This window comes from Anguilla rostrata, chromosome 1 (genome assembly GCF_018555375.3).
Source record: "Anguilla rostrata isolate EN2019 chromosome 1, ASM1855537v3, whole genome shotgun sequence".
Classification (NCBI taxonomy): domain Eukaryota; kingdom Metazoa; phylum Chordata; class Actinopteri; order Anguilliformes; family Anguillidae; genus Anguilla; species Anguilla rostrata.
This window is the reverse complement of record NC_057933.1, coordinates 26,455,381-26,471,783: the sequence shown is the minus strand read 5'-3', so window position 1 is coordinate 26,471,783 and position 16,403 is coordinate 26,455,381. Positions and strand designations below refer to the sequence as shown.

The following is a 16,403-nucleotide window of genomic DNA, read 5'->3' as shown; positions in this document are numbered from 1 at the left end:
TGGATAATTATTTAATAACCTCTCAGCATGAAGCCTTAAACGACCATACTGGTGTAGGGTAGGCTATGCCTTCTATTTAAAAGTCTCTAAACAATGAATTACATGATTCGAGATTCAAAGTCAATATTGTTCACATATTACATTCATATAGAACAGCTGTGCAGCTACTTCAGCATAACTGGCGTTCAAAAGGTGATCTGAATTTTAGGTCATTTGAGGTTCAGTAGCTGTGTGTGTGTGTGTGTGTGTTTGTGTGTTGGCTGACACCATATTTATTTGGTAGCAGCAATTCATTTGTTAGCAGTCATTTTTTTAAATCAAACTTGATTTTGGAATATGCAGAACTCTGGAACTTTCAGATGTTTTATCATGAAAATAGGTCTGCACCTTATTACACTTCTTGCTTTTTTAAACATATCATCCAAAAATACAGTTGATTATTTCTCTGAGGTTATTCAGAGAAATAAATACTATATAACTTGGCAACCTCTGGGTTAAAAGTCTGATTCAAGAAAGTGTGAACTGCAGCCAACACAATGTGGGAGAAGCAGGGATGTGGAAGTTTTACTCAACTAGACTGCGTGTAGGTTTTAGGGTAGCAGTGTAGAACAGGTTCTTTGAAATTTCCATTAATCAAGAATTAACATACATTTGACCACCAGGTGGTACTACCGAGCATATTAACCTGACTGTGCCATTACCGACTGCTGCAGCCGATAATTAATAGCTGGCAGTCTCACCCAGAGAAAGAGAATTTAATTGCACAATAACACATCTGGTTAATTGCATGCTTGCAGTCTGCCTCTTCCACCTGTGTATGCAATGTTCTATGTAGCACCTTGCAATGGGATGCCCTGGAACTTTCTTTTCTTCTATTTTTGTCTCATATTTGGAATATCCAGTTGTGACCACAAGCCAGTTTTTTCACAACTTCCTCTGTCAGGTTGGGGTGGTTGCACCCAAGCGGCCAGCTGCTTTTCCACTATGTACTGTCAAAAAAACTAGTAGAATCAAAACAAGACAGATGCTTGCTGTGGGTTCAAAAACCCAAACCCAAAGAAAAAAATTTGCAGTGTCACTGAGGGCTCTGACTGATTATGCCAATAATCAGGCAAAGATCCTTGGTGTGATCATGGACCCTGAGCTAACCTTTGAGGCACACATTAAGCATAAAAAATTGACTTCACTACTGTAATGCCTTTTCTCTGGTCCTTCATTATCTATAGTCAATAAGTTACAGTTAGTCCAAAACTCTGCAGCTCATTTATTAACTAAAATCAGAAAGAGAGCATGCATAACTCCCATTTCAAAATCTCTTCGCTGGCCACCTCTTGGTTTAGGATTAACTTTAAAATTATTTTTAGTTTACAAGTCTCTTCATGGCCAAGCACCCCCTAGCTATCTGACTTGCCTTAAAAGTACATCAAGGTACAGGACTCATTCTAGTTTCACTTATTTTATTGATCTTATTTATTTCATTGCCTCCTTTTTAGGCCCTACTTTGTTGTATATCTTTCAATGCCCTTCAATATTATCTTTTTATTTATCTGTTCTTTTAATTTATTTTCTTCAAAGAATTTTTTGTTGTACTAAGGTGAATGAAATGTGCTATAAATAGAAGGGTTGATTGCTTGAGGTTAAGAATTTTGCTTAATTTAATAGTGGCATTCAATAAAATATGGATTTGGTAACATCACCAAAATACATAGGAACATATCACTTCAGAAACAAGGTTGGTCATCACCCCCGGGTAAGTTTATTGAATTTGGTCACTTCCCCTGCAGTTATTGAAATGTGTTTTCTTTTTCCTGGGGATTTCCACAGGAATTAACACAGTCACTAAAATCAAAGTATTTTCCCTCTACATTGTATATAATACAAACACATCATTGGACTGTTGATTACCGCATGAAATTTTTTGTATTTCAGCACAAAAATTGTGAGTACAGCCTACCCCAGGAAATCCAGCAACTTAAAATAGGCAATTCATCATACTGAACAAATTAAAACAACACAAATCCTTCTTCGAAAAGGCCTCTACACATCAATCCAATGGCTACAGGCTGGCCAGAACTGGCAAAATCTTGGAGACTACTTACTTCTTCACAGCACAAGGTGAGCTTGCGTATGCTTAACTTATAGTCATTTTCCTCCCTGAGTCTACAGGGGGTATCAAAAGCTTCTTCAACAATGGTTAAAAATACTGTCTTTACCTTCACAATTCAGGATAAATATTCCTTGACTCTCTGTGCTTGGGTATGGGATATGCCCTGTCAACCAGTGACCTTGGCAAAATTGCCATGCATCCAAATTTTGAGTCAAATTTTTCAGTTGCTTTTCCACACCCTACAAACAAAATATCTGGTGGAGATACTAGGGAAGGCTAAAAGGGACTATTAATGCTGTAAATTAAAAATATGATTTAATTGATAAAAAAAACAGTTTAAAATGAGATGAACCATCTGTTAATATTCCAGCTTGTCAATATGAATCCCTGCACTTCTGCCTCAACTGAATTTTAGAAGAACTCATTTTCTTCTCTTGTAAATACAATGACTACATGGTGACAGCATTCCCAATACAATATTTACTTCATAAATACTGAAGAATAAACCTCTTCAGGGGGTAAAAGCCAAACAAATTGTATTTAGCAATTTTAGCTATCACTTCAAATTGATCCCGAAGCCCTGCATTCCTACTTATTTACAAGCACAGAAGTCAAAGGTTTTTTTATTTTTTATAGCCAGCCAAGATTCTTCACATGGAAACGGGAGATGACCCTGGTCCATCTGCTGTAACCAGGTTGATGTGTAGAGGTCAGAATATCATATGGCCCAGAAGTAAGCAATCCAAGAGAAAATAAAGAGTGTAGTGAGAATATTGTGCCTTCAGAAATATCAGGTTGTAAACTTGCATTGGTTGGGGTTTTCAGGTAAGAGGTGAAACGTATATGGTCATAACCTTACATTTACCCACTGTCATCCATACTCTGATGGTGCTGTGCACGACACTCTTGTGGAGACAGAAAAAAAAATCAAAAGTGTGACTCCAGCAACTGAATATGTTATTAGTATACAGCTTACATCCCGTTCATTTCTGAGTAAGTGGTTACGGGGTTTAGGTGAAAACAGTTGAAAGACGGCAGAAGTAAGACAACAACAACAACAAAGAACTACAGACACACAACTTCAAGAGGCCACAAAAGGAAAAACAAAAGGTGTGAAAGTAAATGGAAATGTGAAAAGTGGAAAGGCCTGCGCTTCAGCACCGCGTCAGGCCACCCTGTTTTCGTATTGCACGAGGAATCCCTGAAAAAACACTAAAACAAAAAAGGGCAGCGGAAAACAAAAACAAAACAAAAAAAGGAAAAAAAAAAAATCTTCACATTAGTTGGTCTCTTCAGCGGGGCAGATCGCCCCCTAAGGGTATCCAGGCCGCGTGGAGTTCGCTGGTCCCTTTGGCGCCCTCCTGAGGGGCGGGGCGGCCACTGCGGCCGTCAGATCTGCAGCACCAGGCCGGCGGCCGAGATGTTGTCCCCCCCGCCGGCGGTCTGGTGGACGTCGGTGCACACCAGCACCGGCGCCACGCAGATCTGGTAGTCGTCCTCGTCCCAGCAGGACACGGGCCGGGTGTCCCGCAGGTGGATGCGCTGGCTGCCCTCCCGGCGGCTGACGGAGAACGACTCGTCCATGATGAGCTTGGCCTTGTCCGGGTCGATGTCGGGCGACCCGCACACGTGCCGGTTGGCGGTGAGCGAGGCCTTGGCCGTGGCCGACATGGTGTTCTTCCAGCGGGAGCCGCGGGCCACCGCCAGGGCCTGGAAGGCCAGGGTGTGCACGTGCAGGCGGGTGAGCCGCCGGCCCCGGCCGGACCCGCGGTGCCGCTCGTTGACCAGGCGGTAGAGCTCGCGCATCTGGTCCAGGACGGTGGCCACGCGCGGGTTGGGGTCGGACAGCACGGTCACGGTGCTGCCCCGCAGCAGGCTCAGCAGGTTGGGCAGCTCCTGCTCGTTCATGCCCAGCGAGTCGGCCCACGGGAGCACCAGCTCCTGCAGGTCGCCCAGCAGGTCCGAGTCCACGAAGCTGGCCATCTCGAAATGCACCCCCGTCTCCAGATCAACCGAGGACAGCAGGCCCCCCAGGCGGCCCAGCAGGGCCTCGCGCTCACCTGGAGTCACATCAGAGGAGGAGGGCAGAGGGGGGAGAAATGAATAAAGAGAAAAAGGGAAAGAGAAACACAATATTTAGACCATTTATTTTGCACCGTAAGGCATATTCAACTGAACCGAGCTGAAAGGGAGGGAGACTGAGCGTTCCATAATCATGGAACAGATGAATAAAACTACAGATAAAACTCAAATAAGACTTGGGCAAGCAATAAGCAATAATGTGCACATTAGCTATGGATGAAGCCTGTGCGAGAGTGTGCGCGCGTGTGTGTGTGTGTTTACCCCTGATAAGGGGGCCCTTATCAGACCCCCAAAGTAAAAACAGACAGCGTTTACTGCACTGACATGGAGTCAGCAGGGTGTGATAAAGAAACTCAGTTGCAAAACCCCCTATTGGACCTGCATTATGTAAACCTTAGGTTCTTCCATAATACTGTGTAATCATCTTCGATATTGTTGGAAAGCTGATGTCATGGGGAACAAGTTGGTGTCTCAGCTACAAAGGTTAACCCAATGATACAGGTTTACAGAGTTAGCACAAGCAGGATCAGTAAAGTTACTGTTTTGTTATGATGGTGTCTTTATTTGATGACTTGGGGTTTTCCTTTTATCTTTGGGTACATTATGGGAAAAGTGCAATGGTTCTGGGAGACTCTGCAACACAGTCTCCTGCGTATCATATGCATCATATAGCCATTCAACTACATTACATTACATTACATTACAGGCATTTGGCAGACGCTCTTATCCAGAGCGACGTACAACAAAGTGTATATCCATAACCAGGAACAAGTATGACGAAACCCCTAGAGAGAAGTACCGGTCCAAGTACAGGGAACAACCGCATAGTTCAACTTGGACCCTGGTGGTTAAACTGATTAACACTAACAACAAGAACGGCAACAACGCAATCTATGGAAAAATAAAAATAAATAAAAATACAAGTAGTCGTTAAGACTGGCGCATCAACTAAGTCACCTATTAAACAGCTGCCTAGTTACACCCCTAAGTTTAGTCATTTACAGGGGGGGAAGGGAGGGATGGGGAGAGGTGCAGCCTGAAGAGGTGGGTCTTCAGTCGTCGTTTGAAATTGTTCACAGTCTCAGCTGTTCTGACCTCCACAGGGAGGTCATTCCACCATCGTGGGGCCAGAACAGACAGGAGACGTGTTCTGGAAGTGCAGGTGCGAAGAGGGGGAGGTGCTAGGCGTCCTGAGGTAGCAGAACGGAGGGATCTGGCTGGCATGTAGGGTTTGAAAATCTTGTGAAGGTATGCTGGGGCTGATCCCTTGACTGCCTGGTATGCTAGAACCAATGTTTTGAATTTGATGCGAGCTATAACAGGCAGCCAGTGGAGGGTAGTGAGCAGGGGAGTTACGTGGGAGTGTCTGGGGAGGTTGAAGACCAGACGAGCCGCAGCATTCTGGATGAGCTGCAGGGGTCTGGTGGCAGATGCCGGTAGTCCAGCCAGAAGAGAGTTGCAGTAGTCCAGGCGGGATAGAACCATTGCTTGGACCAGGAGCTGGGTTGAGTAGGTGGTGAGAAAGGGGCGGATTCTGCGGATGTTATATAGGAAAAATCTGCATGCCCGGGTTACTGCTGCAGTACACGGTTACTGCAACTACACACACATTTTGCACCATTGTATATTGCCATTATTGAGCACACTGTACAATAAACTACATTCACTTTGACCATACATTCCTCTTTGACTCTTACCGTTGTACAACTAGCAGTTTTAAGGTCCTAACACACACACAGAACTCAGCATATCTGCACCCTGTAGTCACTTGCCTATACATTAGTGTAATAGCAAGGTACACAATTGTATCTATGCGTGATACACATGTCCACGTCTACCAAGATAGACAGTGATCCATATAGAGCCATACTACTGGCTGAAAGCAGTCTCCTCCTTAGCAGAGGAAAGGTTAAAACATTACTTTGGAGTCAGATAACCGAGATATCACAAAATGAATCCTGTTGCAGTAGCACCAGGTAAGACTACATGCATTCATTTGCCACTCAAATACTTCCGCTGTTTGATATATCTGAGGGGTTTCTTACATGTTTGTGTGTATGTTTATGTATGTGTTCGCATGAATTTGAGCATGGGTGTATGCGTGGGCACATGTACGTTTGTGTGCATACATGCGTTGCATGTGTGTGTGTGTGTGTATACATGCGTGTGTGTATGAAAACAAGTATGCAGGTGCAGGCTTGTGTCTGCGTACTGGTGTACACATACATGTGGGTGCCCACATGTTTGTGCATGCACAGTGCTGACATCTTCTGACCCCTGGTATTCTACTTCAAAAAGCAAACAAACTCTGTCTACACCCCAGGCCCAGTCTCCCATGGCTACCAGAGCCACAGTAATCTCTCAGTGCTTACAGAGCTTTAGGGGGTGGAGCAGATTGTGAAACAGCCATCCCCCACTCCTCTACTGATTTTCATCTGCAGACTGAAAGACTTCACTGGCCCAACTGGACGAGCGACTAGCCTGAAGAGCGAATATTCTAATGTTCTTCGACAAATACTGACTGAAATGTTGACGAGTGTGTTTTGAAACAACAACAGTTGAGAGGACAAGGGCAATGCAGTGGGGGAAGGGAAAGAAGACAAACTGATACTAGCCTGTCGTCAGCGTGATGCCAGTTAGGGATCACTGCTCAAATGCTGTAGCTAGCGTCAGCCAGCTTCTCACAAACCAAGCCATGATTACCCCATAGTCCACAGGAATCTTACATCCTGGTCACAGGTGCAGTTTCTCATTATAGGTGGTATATTCAGGAGCCTGCATTGTTTGAAACGCTAAATTCAAATTTTCCAAGGGTCCTCGTGGGCAAGGTTCAAAGTTTAGAAGGACCTTATTCCTTATAAAAACTGAGGTAAATCCCAGCTTTGCCCAAGGCGCTCCTGCACCAGATGCCAATGAAGTGTGTTCTATCAGCACAACGGCTGTGCAGGTCAGACCTGGACTGCAGACTGACAAGAACAGCGGCTGCTAGCCTGCTGCTTGCTCTCCTAAATTGATGAAATTGACACTGAATTGATGGTTTGGGCCCTGAGAATGAGACTGGCCACCCCAAATTGGGAGGAAAAATAAAAACCAAGAGATGGAATTTGGTTGAAAACGAGTTCATCTGGGAGGCTAGTTCATCTGGGGGATTGTGGGTGGAATCTACCACTTATACCGATACAGTTGAATCCGCAACACGCTACACTGCCCTTTGTACAGGACAGGTACTGCCAAGGGAAAAGTACATTCACCAACAGAAAATCAAGCACCTTTGAGGAGTCCACAAAAAAATCCAAGCGTTTGAACGGTTTTGGATTTTCCACATACAAGTAATCACATCCTGTGTAAATGCATGCAAATGATGCATCTTGTACACATCTGAGGTTCATCACCTTGTTTAAAAGGGAAGTTGTCCATCATCTGGAGGCCACCAACCACCACCAGGTCAGGCTTGAAGCCCTGCAGCTCCCTCTCAAATTCCTCTATGGATGCCAAGTATGGATTGTGATCGTCGCTGTGCACAATGTACCTAATGGGATAAAGGGATTCATTTAATAATTTATTCTATCGAACACAAGGAAGGATCTTCGAAACATAAGTGAATATTTATCAATTTTTCTGACAAAAGCAGATGACGCTTATAAAGTACTCAAGCAATGAAAGTAAATGCAGACCACTGGCCCTCCTTATACCAGCTCTCAGGCATTATATTTAGAGAATGTTTGTGAGAAGTGAGAAGGTTCTGGGCAGAACATCATCTGTGCCGTGTTATAAAGATAAAGACTGTGATTCAGACCAGGCTGTAAAACAACACTCTAGAATGGGATGGAAATGTGACGTGCCAGGAAAAGTACTTTTTGGGAATTTTCTCACTGGGTTTTATTGTGTGTGTGTGCGCACGTGTGTGTGTGTTTCTGTCTGCATGTGTGTTGTCCTGTACATGGAAGTGAGGGGAGTAGAGCAGGAAGTGGAACCATCTGAAATGTGTGTGACTGGGTATTGGCTGGGAGGGGCTACATGTAGCAGGTTTGGGCACTACCTGTTGGCCCTGCGAGAGGTGTACTGGCCCCAGGTGGCCCCTGCAGGGTACTCCAGAATCAGGTGGATGTCTGGCTCCTCCACTGTCTTACCTACCACTGGAGGGAGGAGAAAGAAGAAAGAGAAGGCCAGAAAGACAGAAAGAAAGGAGGGAGAAAACAAAAAAAGACAAAAAGACAAAGGACATTATAATTGTGTATTTCAGAACTGAACATTTCTGCTGTGACCACATCTCTTCCATGTATCAAGGCAAGAAAGTCCCACAGAAGCAAACCGCATTAAACTGACTGGACAGGAGGGATAAAAAGAGGCACTGCATTAAAATTACTTAAAAGCTTTTCCTTCTCTTGCTTCCATATCTCGTTTCCTATCAATCACCAAAGACAAAGGAACAGAGGATATGAGAAACAGTGCTCCTGACACAGGCTCTAGACTCCTTCACTCCAGTTTCATTTTAAATATTAATTATGTGAATAATGTTACAGTTCCACAATGGAAAGAATAATAAATAATAAATTCTAATGTGGGTCCCGATATTAAAAGGTTTAAGAAGCAGTGCATTAGAGAACAGCCTTCGCGATCTGAACCTAATGCATCTGTTATGCTGTATGAAGTCATAACCGTATAAAGCCGATGGCCACCAAACTAAACTAAAAACGAATCCGTGCAGTCTCTAAAAGGCTTTAATAATAGCACAGTGTGAAATGAAAATGGGTAGGGCCTCGTTTGAGATTTCGCTACACTGCTATCTTCAGATTATGCATGGTGAATTTAAAATCAACCACTTTGCGCCCTGGGGGGGAGCAGAAATTAGAACGAGCATAACGCGTGTCCGTAATGCATGCAGTACACAGCGTGACCAGCAGTCACAGGCCACGGTCACAAGACAAACTGGCACACCATGTGCTACTGCAAATATTATTTTATTATATAATGAACCAATATGAAGATCCTACACTTCTGTCTCACAAGCATACACACATTGATGGATCGCTGAGAAATAAAAACAGTGCTGAATCAGTCGTAGTAAAGTTATGCCAACAGTTTTAAGGGAATATGCACACCTTTAGGATAAAACGCAAGGCAGAAAATATCGAGGGCCAGAAACGTGCTTTAGAGAATCAAAAATAAACAATGAATTTACTGGGAGCACAAGAGAGTGCACAGCTCTCCTTTTTGAAGTTAAATATTAATCCACATAGCTTTAAGCCAAACTAAATTAAGGCTGTGTACACCATTGCAGCATGGAAATCATTTTGCTTTTCTAGGTGACACCGGTTAGCTGCCGGTTCCCAACATTGCATTTCCGTTTCACTTGTAGTTCAATCAAGAAATTTCATTTCATAAACGTATACACGTTCTGAACACGTCTGTTCCACGAGTGCTGGAGTTACACTGAAGTCAGGCACTATAAATGAGGTCACATTCCTGAGACCACGGAGAAGGGCGGGGGAGGGGGAAATAAAGGTCTTCTAAGGCCTCAGTGGCTGGAAACACTAAATCTGTACTTCGCTCCCTTTTCCCAACCGTACGGAGGAAAAATGGAGGGACTGAGGTGCACATAATAACTAATGCCCCATATTGTGTGGCTTATAATACCCTCATAATGAAACCATTCCACTCCAACACTGCCCCCAAGAATATACAGCTGTTTTCTTTACAATTTCAGACTTTGACAAAATGGTTTTGCTCTTTTTCTCCCCCCATTTCCCCCCATTCTTCCTGTTTTCCTTCCTCCCAAAATATCTTACGTCATCATTTCATCTCAAATTTGACTAACTTCCTGGTCCAACGTGAAGATGTAAGCATTTTTCTTTGCCATTGTGGTTGCCTGCAGGCTGAGCACAGTACCACAGTTGGGAAGCCAATTTTAAATGGTTTAAAAGCCCTCATAAATGAGAAACATTTGTCTTAATAGAAAACAAAACACGTTGCAAAAAATGGCAACGTAAATGCTTGGCAATTACGGCAGTTATTTGAACGTAATAAAAAAAGGGCTCTTTTTTTATTACATAAAAAAGAAATGGGCTCTGCAGGCTGCAAGAAAAAATTATTATAAAAAAAATAAATAAAAATAACACGGAGCGACCTTATAAATACAAAAGGTGAATGCATCGATTTTCTGGAGGCACCAAACTATGGTTGTTTAAAAAGTGCTTTTAAAAAATCAGAAATGGACTCGGATGAAGGAGAAACAGGAATATGCTCACCCGTGATGTGTTGGGAGAGGACGTCAGTGAAGTCGGGGCTGAAGTTTCCTCCCAGGAGCACGTCGCACCCCTCCTCCGCCATGCGACCCGCCATGACGGGCGCGTTTCCCCCAACCGACCAACGGTTGTCAGGAAGCTCCCGGGAGGCCTCGACCAGCTGACTGAAGAGGGTCTCGTTCACCACAAACCTCCTGTGGAAGGAAGGAAAGGCAGAGAGAAAGAGTGTGTGTGAGCCCTATGCTGTCACAATACTCACAGATCCATTTCCTGCCAATACCACATGCTAAATTTAAGTAGAGCTACCACCTCTTTGGATGCTTTTGATAATGAAATGAACTAATCTAAGTAACACTTGCGGGGAAAAAATAGGAAAATATCCAAGTAACTTAGGACAGACGGATAGTAATACAGGAAGTTGAATGATATGTGCGGACTATAGCCAGGAAGAAGGGAAAAGTGTCAGCTGAATGAAGAAGCTGGTGTCAACGCCTGTGCACCAAAGCCTTGCACCTCAAAAGCGAACAAAGGAAGCCTAATTAACTAACACAACAGCCTGTGGGTGATAGGAACTGGTGTTTGTGTGTTCACAAACATAATTTCCCTGTTGTGTTTAGATTATGAGGTCTGGTTTGAGGCAGGGAATTCTCAACTTAAATTCATACAAATAGTAAAATTCACTACAACTGAAGTGAAATGCAGCCAGTACGATGCGCCAACTGCATCCATCATAAATTAATTTTGTCTCATTAAGACGAATTCTCCAATCACTACAATTGAACCAAAAAGGAACAGACTTATCAAACATAAGTAGAGAGCACCAACGCCACGTGTCAAAAGGTTGGCCTGGCTGAAAAGCCCAGAGGGCCTTTCTGAGTCATGCGAGGCTCCAATCCTGTCAGACTGATTTACTAAAGGGAGTGACAGAGCTGGACACACCAGGCCCAGCCTAAGCTCAATGACGCAGCGCAAAACATCGAAAGCATGGCGCACATTTGCTGAACCGATTCCTCCCACACCCTCACTTTGCTTTCTGTTTATTGAAATTAAATTTTAAACAATACAGGGCAACAATCCAAGAATGCACCTTAGGTGTGTCAGATTCAAATCTCACGCAGAACAATAGCGTGGTACACTTCAGCAAGGCACTTAACCAGAGTTTGTTCAGTATCACTACAAACCTGGAATGAAAATGATCATTCCCCTGCAATGAGGGTGTGAAACTTTAAAAATGGATGCCAGGCTATTTAAATGGGATTCCAGAGCCAAAGGTTTCCAGCACTCAGTGCGAGTTCCCATCATGCATTGCTTGAGCCATGTGAGAAATTCTCTATTTGCATACACTTCTCAATGGCTGGAAATAATGGCTTGTAAAAACAGCGTCTGAGCCCTGTTCAGGTTGCTTTTCAAACAGGATTCCAGCCAGCTGCAAATGAGGTCACCACGCCAGTACACAGAGCCTTTCCAACACCAAGTAACACATGTAACTACACTAAATTTATGGCAGCAGTTATTACCTCTTAACATTTGTTTTTGCCCAGTATCTCTCAGAAGCAACGCACACCTCCAAGAAATAAAGTCACTGCACCGGTCAGTTGAAAGAGTACAGCCATCAATAAACTTCTTTTACCGTGGAGTAGCATGGTCTGCTACTGTCTCTTCTCATCTCCGTCCCCTCAGACTTCACTGTTTTATCAGAAAGCCATGCTAATTAACTCACCAAACCAGGTTTGTGGAAAACAAATGGGATGCACCCCCTCACCAAAACCGTGTCATGGCAAGATGAAGTGCCCAGCAGCCCCCTTAAGCTTGTTTTAATAACCCCCATTGTGGGTGGGGCTAACTCACTCTGAGGCAGCTCCCGGGGGGAAGAAGTAGGCGAAGCTCTGGGCCAGCTGGTCGGCATTCTGGATGTAGTCATGGTGAAGAGGCTGGGCTCTAGGCTGCAGGCCGATTTTGTTCAGCAGTGCCACGCCGTCCACGATGATGTCCACACAGCCCCCGAACCCTACAGGATGAGAAAAATCATCCTTACGCCAAACCCGCCTTTAGATACTTGCACACACAAACGCATCCAGATCTAGACAGCACCCAGCACCACAGGAATAGCCAACACACCATACTGTATCATTCAAACTGTTCATCCTATCAAGGTTAATTGAGTAAAATTATGCCCTCCCCCCAAAACAACAGTGTTCAGTGCTACTACAATGCAAAAACAATGTTTAACTAATGATTAGATGTGAATGATAAAAACAGTGGTTTTATCTCCCACCAGGAATGAGGTGGAACATTTGAAGAGTACATTGGTATCTTGACATTCCTCTTATTCTTTGGACCCTAAAGATAGCAGTGAAAGGACTTTGCATCCATGTCCACCATACACTCCTCTCTGTTGCTAGCGTCATGGCACTCTTTGTGCATAGAAGTTTTCCCCTAAAATTCTCCCCTTTAGACAGTGTGAAGCACGTTATTGGCCTTCCTTTCTGGTCCAGCAATGGTCAATGATGGCTGTAGAGGGCAACCAGATTGAGGGAGTGGAATAAATCATCTTTGATCATCTCCCTCCTAAAAATATATGACTCATCATATTGTAAGAAACTAACCTGACCATTGTTAATATGTTTTCTATATAAAAGGAGAATTGTAGTTATCCACTGATATATTTTTCTGAAGAAATGCAAAGGTAGCCCTTGTGATTACCATTGGGCAATATGAATGTTTACAGGATTATCTCATTGGCCAGCTGTTTGTAACTGATACAACTTTCAGGTGGACGTGCAATCTAAAAGAATATGACCTCACCAGACAAGAGTCTGGCACACACAGAACATGGCAGACTCATTTATGCGTAGGTATCCTCCACTTATTCCTGGTCAGGGTCGTGGGGCCTACCCCTAGCATGCATTGGGGGAGAGGCAGGAATACACCCTGGACATTTTGCCAATCCATTGCAGGGCCCACACCATTAACTCACACACTCATATCTCTGGGCAATTTAAAATATTCCCCAGTCAGCCTAACCAGCATGTCTTTGGGCTATAGGATGAAACCAGAGTACCCAGCAGAAACCCACATGGACATGGGGAGAACATAAAAACTCCACACAGAAAGGCCCCACCAGGATTTAAACTCATGAGCAGTTCCTTTCATTCTCCACACTTTGCATCTTGCAGTGAGCATTCTGAGGTTAAGCTGGTGCAATCTCTTTATTTTAGTGTTTGACACATCTATACCTTCATCCTCGACAGTGTTCTTGATCTGTTCGACAGTTGAAAAGGTGTTTTTCTTCACACTTGACGACATTCTTTGGTCAACCACTACAGTGATCTTCTGTGGTCTACAAAATTGTTTACTATAACTGAGGTCACCGGTGTGTGTCTTGCTTCTTAAAGGGAACCCCACCAGCTAAGATGTGTATTCCTTAATAGGTGTAAACACCTTCAATTATATAAATGTCATAAAAACCACATGAATGATTTTAGTTATTTAATTTTTTTAATCGTAGGTTGCCATTGTTATTACCATCACACTCTGGGTAGTGACGTCAAATGGTTGCATGGGTCTTGGTCCATTAGTCTTGTCCATTAAACCTTTTTGATACGAGCCAGTGCAAGACATCTCAGCATGAAAGCATCGAGGACAGCCCTCATCAAATAAATGAAAACGATGACGATCGGAGGCTAGAGGAGACGAGAGTAGGGCATAGAGATGGTCTGTGCAGCAACTGCTCGCCTATGCCAACAGAGCATATCCCGAATCACGAATGAACTCCTCAGAACATTTTGTGTCATTCGGAGTTTGCGAGGACAATGTGTTAGCACCCTTGTTGTTGAAAAGCATATTAAATGTTACGGACGTATGCTGCCTGTTCCTTCGGCAATTCTTTTTACAGAAATGACATAATGTCACTATTCTTTAACCTAGAACTCCTGACCTAGAGGCTTGCTTTTGAAGCCTAGTTTACAACCAGCCATAAATCCAAACAATTAAGAAGTTCAACACCCAAGTTAGCAAAAGAAAACGTTGAGGATGTCACTCCACTAGGTTTCAGGAAAGCAGGTAGACTACATTACGGAAAACCGGAGTGATAGTAGCTTATAAGACACTTGGGGAAGCTTTTGAAAAACAGAACTTACAGTGTTATAATAGAACAGGATTGTGGGGTGTGAAATGTTCTAATTTATTAATTGAGTGGGTTGTTTTGTTAAACTTGATGTAAAAAGTTACTACCTGTGAAACCATTTTTAACATAGCCTACAGTAACATACCTGAAAGTTACAATCTCAAGATGATTTTAAACAAAACAGGCTATGGCTGCACTGGGAAGAAAATAGTGTGAATTTGTGAATCTTTACAATGAATTAAGTCGAGTAATATACTGTACAAAATTGACAAAATGTGAGAATTATAATAACCTACCTAGGCGTACATAATAACTTCAGGCTACAAATTTGTAAAAGCAAGTGTTATGCTAATAACATGGAATCCACGCGCCTATCTTGTGCTATCGATACATCTATAGCCTATACTCAGAACAACAGATCTCTTTGATTTTGACACATAAATATCCAGATTGATAGTAACAATCGCACGCATTTCCCCCAAATTGACCCTAATATAAGATTGCCAGATGGTTGCTTGCTAACACTGAAGATAGGAACGAATAGAAACAACTGAATTTGCCTACGGAATGTCTTACCTATGGCCACCCTGGGTCTTGTAAAGCCATTGATGTCCGCTTTGCGTTCAGCTCTGAGCAGGGAAGACAAAACGTTGTCCAGCCTCTCGTCCAAGTGTGCATCTTGAACAGGCGATCGGTACCAGTACGCAAACACAACTACCACGAGAGACACGACGGTACCATACTTCACACGGGAAGACATGCTTCCCCCTTCAACCGCCATCGCCAACTACCGTCGATCAACGCTGCAATGTTGCTATTGCTTGTAACAACGTAGCTAGATGACAATACCCAACAGCCTCGAATGAACGGAGTAGGGGAGTGACAACAAAGCGGAAGTAATGGCTTCAGAACGCCCCGCTTAGAATTTACACAACCAGCTCCAAAGCAAATGAAAATAAATGTAGGACTGGGAATCGTACCAAACTAGGCCATCTACGTAACTCGTCATTCTGGCTTCAGTATTTCCATATTGATTATCCTGCTTTAAGTTCTTTGTTCTGAACGTTCTAGAATATTTGATTACGCGTTTCTATGCGTAGCCTAATTTACTGTTGCGGATTCAAAGTTATCCATTTAAATCCCCGCGTCTCAATGAGTTCTGTAATTTTGTCCATATATTGCAGATCTAAATAAAACGATCCATTTTTTCTAAGAACACACAGAAAAGTATACACGTCACAACAATGCAGATATGGGAACCACCTGGATGCCATCTTTCCTATCTAGACTCACGGATTGTTTAGGCTAGCCTTATGTGTGATGCATATAACGTGCGGTTTTTGTATCCCGCAAAATGTCCCAGATCCAAAATTTAGAACAAGAAAACGAATGCCAGAACAGTAGGCTACACTCTTCGTTTGAATTAATACCAGCTTCCGATGTAACAAGCTCCACATGCTGGTGAATGTCTGTACTGTCGATACAGTTCGCAATGGGGCGTTCATACTTTGCTATAAATTAACAGCCGAATAAATTAACATACACAGCCTATAAACTATTATAAACCTTGCTTGGGATAATTTATGTTAGTCTTATTTTTTACTGTTTAGTTGCAAATATAGATATTTTACAAATATAAATAAGCCATTACCCATTTGGTGATATGCACTTTGTGCAGAATCTGGTAGCAAATTAGTCACATTGATAAATAAATAAACGTCCCAGTTTACTACAACCACTGCTCCGTTGATCCTTTCACAACCTGGAGATTTGCCCTGTTTGTATTACCGTTCGTAGTCATATTGTTACTGTGAAATGATAAATACGAAGAGTAAGAATAAAG

General features: G+C 43.1%; 1 protein-coding gene across 1 annotated transcript; it reads right to left on the bottom strand.

Annotated features, from left to right (window-relative positions):
* Positions 1-1,733: 1,733 nt before the first annotated feature.
* Positions 1,734-15,915, bottom strand: adpgk2 (ADP-dependent glucokinase 2). The gene is made up of 6 exons (XM_064332233.1): positions 15,137-15,915; positions 12,283-12,442; positions 10,438-10,628; positions 8,229-8,325; positions 7,582-7,718; positions 1,734-4,167 (listed from the first exon to the last, which is right to left on the bottom strand). Exons 1-6 carry the CDS (start codon positions 15,339-15,341, stop codon positions 3,497-3,499), a joined length of 1,461 nt encoding a protein of 486 aa, XP_064188303.1. The 5' UTR covers positions 15,342-15,915; the 3' UTR covers positions 1,734-3,496.
* Positions 15,916-16,403: the final 488 nt, after the last annotated feature.

What these genes read in the sequence shown, in the direction of transcription:
- adpgk2 (XM_064332233.1), bottom strand. Translation starts at nt 15,341, where the DNA reads ATGGCGGTTGAAGGGGGAAGCATGTCTTCCCGTGTGAAGTATGGTACC. An exon ending in AAGACCCAGGGTGGCCATAG is followed by an intron (nt 12,443 to 15,136) that starts GTAAGACATTCC and finishes CTCATCCTGTAG; the next exon opens with GGTTCGGGGGCTGTGTGGAC. An exon ending in CCTCTCCCAACACATCACGG is followed by an intron (nt 8,326 to 10,437) that starts GTGAGCATATTC and finishes TCCTCCCTCCAG; the next exon opens with TGGTAGGTAAGACAGTGGAG.